Source organism: Acipenser ruthenus, chromosome 7 (genome assembly GCF_902713425.1).
Source record: "Acipenser ruthenus chromosome 7, fAciRut3.2 maternal haplotype, whole genome shotgun sequence".
NCBI lineage: Eukaryota > Metazoa > Chordata > Actinopteri > Acipenseriformes > Acipenseridae > Acipenser > Acipenser ruthenus.
The window spans coordinates 21,661,888-21,671,201 of NC_081195.1; the positions used below are offsets into that span (position 1 = coordinate 21,661,888).

The 9,314-nt window shown below is 50.5% G+C and overlaps 2 protein-coding genes across 3 annotated transcripts; one reads left to right on the plus strand and one right to left on the minus strand.

Moving 5' to 3' along the window:
* Positions 1-56: 56 nt before the first annotated feature.
* On the minus strand, positions 57-6,190 carry LOC117415504 (E3 SUMO-protein ligase ZBED1). Of its 2 annotated transcripts, none has more exons than XM_059026600.1 (2): positions 6,084-6,190; positions 57-4,537 (listed from the first exon to the last, which is right to left on the minus strand). In XM_059026600.1, exon 2 carries the CDS (start codon positions 4,515-4,517, stop codon positions 2,235-2,237), a length of 2,283 nt encoding a protein of 760 aa, XP_058882583.1. In that variant the 5' UTR covers positions 4,518-4,537; positions 6,084-6,190; the 3' UTR covers positions 57-2,234. The 2 variants fall into 2 exon arrangements, with proteins under 2 accessions (XP_058882583.1, XP_058882582.1); XM_059026599.1 differs by lacking the exon at positions 6,084-6,190 and adding an exon at positions 5,251-5,630.
* LOC117415515 (alpha-soluble NSF attachment protein) lies at positions 5,706-9,312 on the plus strand (the record flags this gene model as incomplete). The annotated part of the gene is given in 3 exon segments (XM_059026611.1): positions 5,706-5,932; positions 7,180-7,259; positions 9,186-9,312. Coding segments are annotated over 3 exon segments (305 nt in total), but the record flags the coding sequence as incomplete, so codon positions are not given.
* Between the last annotated feature and the right edge of the window lie 2 nt (positions 9,313-9,314).

Genomic DNA, 9,314 nt, shown 5'->3' on the forward strand with positions numbered 1-9,314 from the left:
GACCACCTGGCTAATAGAAAATGAATCTTTCAACTGTGCTGTGGTGCGCAACCCTTTTCATGCAGGAAATACTGAAAACAGCTGGGGAAAAAAATAAGTTTTGGGCACACAAATTAATATATTTTTCATTTAAATAATTGTTTCAATTTTTTTCCATTGCTTTATATATGGGTGGGATGGCATCTGGCTCATGTGAGGCTGTTCTGCATTATTTTGCATTTTCCATATGTCCCCCTATAGATAGATATATAGGTTAGATATAAAGACTAGAAGAGAGTTCTGTGTGCATGAAGTTCAGACAGTAGCGAGTGTTAACTGATTGCAATGCTGTGTGTGAATCACTTTCCTGTGCTCTGCAGCACAGCACTGCACACTACAAATTAAAACGATTAGAAATGACATTGCAGAAGAGCCAACGTTTTATTGTAATTATGTTACATCTCTGGGAACATCCTCCCCCATTGACTTCCCATTCCAACGTGCATCATTTGTGACCCTTCAGTGTGTTGATATTAAGAGTTTGAAATGAACAGGAGTGATTTCAGGATGCGTTTGTAGGACTGGCCGGATTCACTGTGTGTCGCTGAGGCGCGATGCTTTCTTTACATGATGTTTCTAATAGAGGTGTGCAGCCAGGCTCACTGCAGCTCAAGAACTACAGCTCCCAGCATCCCTCACCATTGCAGGGGAGGAGGCATGCTGGGAACTGTAGTTGTAGTTAGGGCTGTACGGATTCACTGTGATGTTTCTAATAGAGGTGTGCAGCGTGTGTGTTGTGATATGAGCCCACAGCAGCACATGCTTCAGTGTCCTTTGTTAATTAACTCCTGTTTTTTTAGTTTTTTTTTTAAGCGGTCAGTTAATTTTACAAACCTAGAACCAAAAACAGCCGAGTGATTTTTCCAAGTCCTTTTGAGCACTCTCTCGATGATTTTTTGGTTTTTTTCAACATTTTGTACCTGTTAATGATATATATATTTTTCTCCTTTGAAACGCTTTGAAAACACGGCTCCCGTTTTTGTTGGGGTTTTGCGTTTGTCACGCGTTCTGTTTATTACACGCACCTTTGAGGAACAAAAAAATAAAAATGCTTTTACCAATGCTGTTCCCGATAGTGATTTTGTATAATTGGAGCTTTGTTTTGTTCAATGGGGTTGAAATGTATCAATAAAAATTAAAATCAAAGTGTGTTATTTTTTTTTTTATTTAGCGTTTTATTTTTTTTCTTAAACAGAGCTTTGCAAAAATGTAAGTGCCCTTGTCGTGCTGTCTGACTTCATTCAGCAAATCAAAACAGCTTCCCTTCAAACGGGAGTCTCCACCAGGGTCTGAATCAATTCCTTTTATAAATCACTTCCCAACTCCTTGGAAGGAAAAGGAATCGATATTTTCGAAACATGATCATTTGCTGTGATTGTTCAGCTGCCTTCGTTTGCAGCCGATTGAATTGCAAACAAACAGCGACTTCACTTCCAGTCATTTTGGCGTTGCCCCTGCAAGCAGCTCACTGTAACAGAAAACTGCGGATTGCAGTTCAGATCAGTGATTGTGTTGGGATTGATTCAAATGGAATGGGATACTGGTTTTAGAAAGGAACGGGAATTGAAAAGCAGGCATGGACTCTGACCCTGGTCTCCAGAAACTCATTGTTAATGACTTTCTCAAATCCAGTCTTGCAATCTAATCTTTTATTCAGAACCTTCTATACAGTTTCAGGGTCTGGGGTTGTTTGTGAAACTATCTGCAAAAATTAACACAAGTGAGCCTTTAAAAGTGTAGAAGGATTTGAAACACATGCGTTCTTTTCTTTAGCTTCAGTCCCAGTTAAGATTAAAATCAATATGGAAGCTACTTTTAAAAAAAAAAACGAAAGGTCATTTAGAAACTTGAAATTCAAAAGGCAAACATTTTGACTAGAAGTCTTTCACTAAAATAAATGGATACAGTGATAAAAAAAAAAGTTTTTATGACCTTCATCTTGCGTTGATTTTCACATTGTTCTGCAAAAAGGTTTAACCGTTGCAACTGAAATCTGAAACAAACAGAAGAGTCAAACCCAAAAGAGGACCACACACTCCAAATCAAAAGTCTCACTACTTTTCTACAGTGAAAATTGTATCGATGTTATCGTTGTTATTTTTGAAACGGGAGGATTCTAGTGAACATGAAAAGCGCAGTCCTGCTCTCTTCCACTAGGTGGCGGGGGGCGCGTGTCACTCCCTGTCCTCGCTCAGCTAGGCCTGGCTCTCGAAGGACACCAGCGACTGATAGAGAGTCTCCCTGGCGTGGGCCTGGCCCCCCCTGTGCTCGGCCGTGCCCGTGGCCCCTCCTCGGAGGCCCTCGATGAAATCGCAGTTCTGGTTCAGGAACAGGATCTGGTCTAAGTGCTCGGGGGCCAGGGTGGCCCTCCTGCGCAGGGCGGGGCTCTCCTGGGGGGCGAAGGCTCTCTCAGGGGGCACGGCGGTGGAGGGGAAGGCGAGGTAGCGGCGGGCCAGGCCGGCCAGCGCTGGGAAGCGGAGCTGCTTGCTTCGCCACCAGTCCAGCGGGCTGCAGCTGCGCTTGCACAGGGGCTCTGCGATGTAGTTCTCCAGCTGCTGCTGGATCGCCGGCATGCGCTCTGTGGGGTCCTCCCCCAGCAGGACGTCGTAGACGCTCTGAGGGGGAGGGGGAGGGGGAGGAGGGGACCACTGACTGTTACCGTGCGCCCCGACAACCACCATGCTGATCCTGCAGCCTTCCCCCCCAGCCTGCAAATCGTGCCCCTCTGCGGAAACGCAAGACATCGGGGAGCTCTCTCCTCCTCCTCCTCCTCCTCCTCCTGCTCCCTCGCCCTCTCCCGCCTCCTCCTCTCCCTCCTCCCTCTGCGCCGACAGCAGCTCCTTCACCCTCCCGTGCAGCCGGCTCCTGGCATCCGGGCTCAGGAACCTAAGCTCCTTGAAACGGGGGTCCAGGAACGAGCTGAGGACCAGGGGGCTGTCCAGCAGCATCTCCTCCTCCTCCTCTCCCTCGTCCTCTCCCTCTCCCTCTCCCTCTCCGATCCTCCAACGCTTCTGCATCGCTCCCCTCATCCTCCCGATGGCTGACCGGGCCGCTTGCAACCCGCACTCCCCCAGCTGGCTGCCCAGAAGCCTGGCCGCCCCGTGCAGGCAGGGCAGCAGGGCGGAGACGGAGGCGTTGGGCTCCTCGCTGAGGAAGGAGGCGGCCAGCCTGACAGTCCTGAGCGCCGGGAGCAGCTCCTGAAGGAGGCGCCACTGGTGATCCGCCAGATTGGGAACGGGGGGGCTGCCCCCACCCCCCTCCAGCACCGAGCTGACCACCCAGCGCAGCTCCAGCAAGCCCTCGCACATGGCCAGGGTGGTGACCCAGCGAGCGGGCTGGTCTGGGGGGGGGAGCCTAGCCTTGCTGCTGCTGCTGCCCCCCGCTCCCGCCTCGTCCGGGTTCAGCAGAGCAGCGCTGCCGGGGTCCTGCTGGAAGTGAGTCACGATGACCCGGGCCGCTGCCAGAGCCTCCTGCACGGGATCCAGAGAGAGAGCCTCCGCCACACACTCCCCCAGCCACAGCGCCGCGCAGGGTAGCCCCTGCCAGCCCGAAAGGCCCCCGGGGGACCGGACACACAGAGAGGGGCCCGGCCTGTCCAGGACCACCCCCAGGACGGAGCTCTCGGGCAGGCCGAATTGAGCCAGCGCCCCCCCCAGAGCGTCCCTCAGCCCCTGGGGCTCCGGAGCTGGCCGTGTCTCCAGGACGCACCTGGCCAGCCGCCAGTCCCGATCCACGAAGAGAACGCTGACGGTCAGGTAGCCCCCGCCGCTCTCCGTCGCCCCCCAGTGGTCAGTGCACAGCACTGCGGCGCCCCCGCGCCCCACGCCGGCCCGCAGGTACCCCTGCAGGAGCTGCCGCTGCACGCTGTGCCGGTGCCACAGCATCCCGGAGAGGTGCGAGCGGGGCGGGGCCCGGAACGAGGGCTCCAGGCACCCCAGCAGCAGCTTGAACCCCCTCTCCTCCACCACGGAGACGGGGTGCAGGTCCCGGAACAGCATCTCCAGGATCAGCTCGGACAGCAGCCCCGCCCGCTTGCCGGAGTCCTGGGGGGGGCCCGGGGGGGGGGGGAGGAGGGGGGGGGCGGGGGGGCTGTGTTGGTCGAGGCGGTGGCTGTGTCGGGGATCCGGGCTCGCTTGCTGCTGCTGTCCTCCCCCGATAGCTGGGTCTCCTGCGCCTCCTCTTTGACCTGGGGCGGGGGGGGCGGGGTGGTGCTGGGGGGGGCTGTCCCGGATGCTGTGTTTTCGGACCAGGTGCTCCCGCATGGTGGTGGTGCTGTTGTGGAAGGAGAGCTGCTTCTTGCACACGTTGCACTCCACGTGGCTCTCGCTCAGCTGCGTGTAGTACTGCCACACTTTGGACTTGCGCCGGTCGGCAGAGACGGGGTACAGGGGTCTCCCCGGCCCCGCCCCCCTGTCCCCCTTCCTCTTCAGGGCTGAGCTGAGGCTGCTGGCAGGCACCGGGTACGTCTGAAACGACATTGCGGGGCGTCAGGGGGTACCTGGAGAGGGAGAGGTAGAGAGAGGGGTTTAGGATTAAAAATCAGGACACACACGCACACACAGACACAGCCAGAGAGACACACCCAGAGACACACACTGACACACACATTTATATTTATATATATATATATATATATATATATACACACACACACAGACACATTTATATAACACTCTCAATGGATAAATAATAATTGACAAATGCCAACAGTGACATTTTTGTCACGTGATTTATTGGGTATATTTTCAGGTATATAGACGAACACACAAGGGAAGAGCAGAATATTATTATTATTATTATTATTATTATTATTATTATTAAAGCATCTACAAGATAAGCCATATAATACATAGCTACTGAAGTCGAAATATTACGATGCATGTCCTCGTTATTCGAGGAAATGAAATCCAGTACTAATAGCATTTTATATATATAAACACGCAGAGAACGCGTCATGCGTGACGCTTAGAATCTTCCAAACAGGTTTTATTATTGTGCACGAAACAAACACACAACATGGTAAATAGCAACAGAAATCTAAATCAAATAAATATATAAATATATATATATAGACCAAGAAACGCGCTGGACTGCACCCCGCTGTCACATCGTTGCGATAGCAGCGCATTAACTCACACTCAGAGGACAAGAATAATCACAAAGCTCTCCGTGCATTTCTGCCGCGGTTCCTATCGTTTTTGCAGCTCTTACCGTTTCGCGAGTGCTTTAGTCGTTTTGTTTTTTAGTCGTTTTGTTTTTTAGTCGTTTTGTTTGTTTGTTTTTTCTCACTTGCTGTCGATGGAGAATTTTACACACCACACCTTTCACCTGGAAACGCTTCCGCTCTAGGGCTCGTCTCAAAAGTGCGCAGGAATTCGGAAGAGGGATGCCGCGGAGTTAGGGGCCGTATTATTTTCAGCACTTTACTAAAAGCGGCCATTGGCGTATCCCAAAAAACAAAAAGGTTACGGTACTGTTTTAACTGTACCGTTTACTTACAGCAGCGCGACAGCCATTAAAATCTGCTTGACTTTAAACAAACAAATCAACTCCTTTTTTTTTTTTTAAATCAACAATTCATTTTACAGATCTCAAAAGTTCTATATTTGATATCGACAAATCGTCACTGGTATCAGTAATCGAATGTGAGAACGTCGCGTTGCACGCACTCAGACGTCAGTGATCGCCCCACACACGTGACGGGGGCCCGTGTGATCACTGATGACGTGTCCGGAGCTGACAGGCTGCGCCGCATCTGTACCCAGCCGGAGAAGCTTGAACCCGGGACCGCAGCCATGGACAACTCCGGGAAAGAGAAGGAGGCTCTGGCTCTCATCGCCGAGGCCGAAAAGAAAACGAAATCCTCGCAGTCCTTCTTCGCAAGCATGTTCGGGTGAGCGGCGGGGAGGGGAATACGGGAACTGCCGGGTTGAGGTGTCCAAGCCTCAGCTGGGGCAACCCAGAAAGCCCGAGGATGCGGTATAATATGCACTTGCAGGCCCTTCACGGTACTATAAATACATTAAAAAAAACAAAAAACAAACCGTGCTGAAATGCAGGCAGCCAGTTGGGACGTTTACATTTGAAGAAAATATTACAATGTAGCTCGTCAGCGCTTGATGGAAACGTTTTGCAGTTCGCCTAAAAATGAAAGAAAATGATAATATTAAAAGCGGCTTTTTTTTTGTTTAGTTTTTTTTTAATGGATATTTACATGTACATAATTTTACCCCCCCGTCCCCCCCATTGTACTACGCAGCGGCGTATCGACACGCATTCTTACGTACGTGTTGGAAACGGTTTTCTGTGTTTGGTTTATTTCAGCTGTCGTTCACGCTTGTTTACGTTTTGTAAGCTGTTTACGCAGCCGGAAGCACGTGTGGTGTTGGCAACCCGGGGTGCTGTTTACAAACTATATATAAATAGAAAGCGCTTTCATATTGTGACATCGTTTGAGATGAACTGACCACTTAACAATTTATACAGATAAAAACGCCGTGTTAATAACGACGATGCACGGTGCTTTACACAGCCGTTTCGAGGCGTGTTTTAGTTTCGTTTTTTACAAGAACACTCTTTACTAGCTGCAGATATATCGGGCGGATCATACCTGTCGTGTTTTTTTTCTTCTTTGTCAGCATAGCGCTAGCTTGTCTGTGCTTTAATTTGCTATGACTTGAGTGCAGGTGTGTGTTAGCGCACATGTGATCTGATTAATCGATACACAGTGAATCGATGCAGTCCTAACTGAGGTTAATCAAAGGTTTGTTATTCGACTGGTCGATTATCACAGCGATGGAAATAACTCCTACTGCACAGCAGTGTCACCCAGTCCAGGTTTTACTACCAGCTTGATCAGCCCCCAGTGTGTGTGGATAACAAGCTCAGGTGTGTCTGATTATTAAACTCCTAGTGAAACCAGGACTGGATCACACTGCCTGTTGTTTTTGAATGACAGTTTTACCAATGCATATATACTACGACTACTAGTACTAAAAATAATACCACTACTCATAATGATAATAATGTTCGCATGCATGTTATGAGTTTTTTTTTTTTTTTGCTTTGTGCTTGTGATTGATAAAGGAAGGTGGTTGGTGATTGGCTCTGATTTTATATTCTCTGTCTCTCTGTGTTCAGGGGGTCCTCCAAGCTGGAAGAAGCCTGCGAGATGTACATCAGAGCAGCCAACATGTTCAAAATGGCAAAGAACTGGAGCGGTGAGGCCCCTGCCTTTCTCTGAGAGAGCTCTCACACGACCCCTGCCTTTCTCTGCGAGAGCTCTCACACGACCCCTGCCTTTCTCTGAGAGAGCTCTCACACGACCCCTGCCTTTCTCTGAGAGAGCTCTCACACGACCCCTGCCTTTCTCTGAGAGAGCTCTCACACGACCCCTGCCTTTCTCTGTGAGAGCTCTCACACGACCCCTGCCTTTTTCTGAGAGAGCTCTCACACGACCCCTGCCTTTCTCTGAGAGAGCTCTCACACGACCCCTGCCTTTCTCTGCGAGAGCTCTCACACGACCCCTGCCTTTCTCTGAGAGAGCTCTCACACGACCCCTGCCTTTCTCTGAGAGAGCTCTCACACGACCCCTGCCTTTCTCTGAGAGAGCTCTCACACGACCCCTGCCTTTCTCTGAGAGAGCTCTCACACGACCCCTGCCTTTCTCTGAGAGAGCTCTCACACGACCCCTGCCTTTCTCTGTGAGAGCTCTCACACGACCCCTGCCTTTTTCTGAGAGAGCTCTCACACGACCCCTGCCTTTCTCTGAGAGAGCTCTCACACGACCCCTGCCTTTCTCTGAGAGAGCTCTCACACGACCCCTGCCTTTCTCTGAGAGAGCTCTCACACAACCCCTGCCTTTCTCTGAGAGCGCTCTCACACGACCCCTGCCTTTCTCTGAGAGAGCTCTCACACAACCCCTGCCTTTCTCTGAGAGAGCTCTCACACGACCCCTGCCTTTCTCTGTCTGAGTGCTCTCACACGACCCCTGCCTTTCTCTGTCTGAGAGAGCTCTCACACGACCCCTGCCTTTCTCTGTCTGAGAGAGCTCTCACACGACCCCTGCCTTTCTCTGTCTGAGAGAGCTCTCACACGACCCTTGCCTTTCTCTGTCTGAGTGCTCTCACACGACCCCTGCCTTTCTCTGAGAGCTCTCACACGACCCCTGCCTTTCTCTGCGAGAGCTCTCACACGACCCCTGCCTTTCTCTGAGAGAGCTCTCACACGACCCCTGCCTTTCTCTGCGAGAGCTCTCACACGACCCCTGCCTTTCTCTGAGAGAGCTCTCACACGACCCCTGCCTTTCTCTGAGAGAGCTCTCACACGACCCCTGCCTTTCTCTGAGAGAGCTCTCACACGACCCCTGCCTTTCTCTGTCCACGGAGAGAACTCTCACTTTGTGGGGAGGTGGTGAAGTCCATTTAGCCCTTCTAAAAGTGTCCCGCAGTAAAAGCACAGCAAAGTGTAATAAAGTATGGTAAAGCATAGGGAAGCATTGTAAAGCACAGAGAGGTCTGGTAAAGCATAGGGAAGCATTGTAAAGCACAGAGAGGTCTGGTAAAGCATAGGCAAGCATTGTAAAGCACAGAGAGGTCTGGTAAAGCATAGGGAAGCATTGTAAAGCACAGAGAGGTCTGGTAAAGCATAGGGAAGCATTGTAAAGCACAGAGAGGTCTGGTAAAGCATAGGGAAGCATTGTAAAGCACAGAGAGGTCTGGTAAAGCATAGGGAAGCATTGTAAAGCACAGAGAGGTCTGGTAAAGCATAGGGAAGCATTGTAAAGCACAGAGAGGTCTGGTAAAGCATAGGGAAGCATTGTAAAGCACAGAGAGGTCTGGTAAAGCATAGGGAAGCATTGTAAAGCACAGAGAGGTCTGGTAAAGCATATTAAAAAAACAAACCATGGTAAACTAACCCTTATAAAATATTCCCAGAGTGAAAGTATGGCAAAGCATATTAAAAAACAAGCCATGGTAAAGTGTGCTACATTGGGGGTTTGCAGGTGAACACTGATAAGGGCCCCCCAGTGCTGTAAGAACATGGGAACCAAAGCAACGCTGTAAACGCAGCGTAAGACGCTGTTAATCGAAACGTCGCTCGGTCCTGCTTTTTAAACTTCCAAACTGTTTGTCTTGTGTTGTCAGCGGCTGGGAATGCGTTTGCGCAGGCGGGCCAGCTGCACCTGCAGCAGCAGAGCAAACACGACGCAGCCACGAGCTTCATCGACGCGGGGAACGCGTTCAAGAAAGCAGATCCACAGGGTAGGGATCATC

Bases quoted from the DNA above. Each gene is read 5' to 3' on its own strand.
- LOC117415504 (XM_059026600.1), bottom strand. From the start codon at position 4,517: ATGTCGTTTCAGACGTACCCGGTGCCTGCCAGCAGCCTCAGCTCAGCC.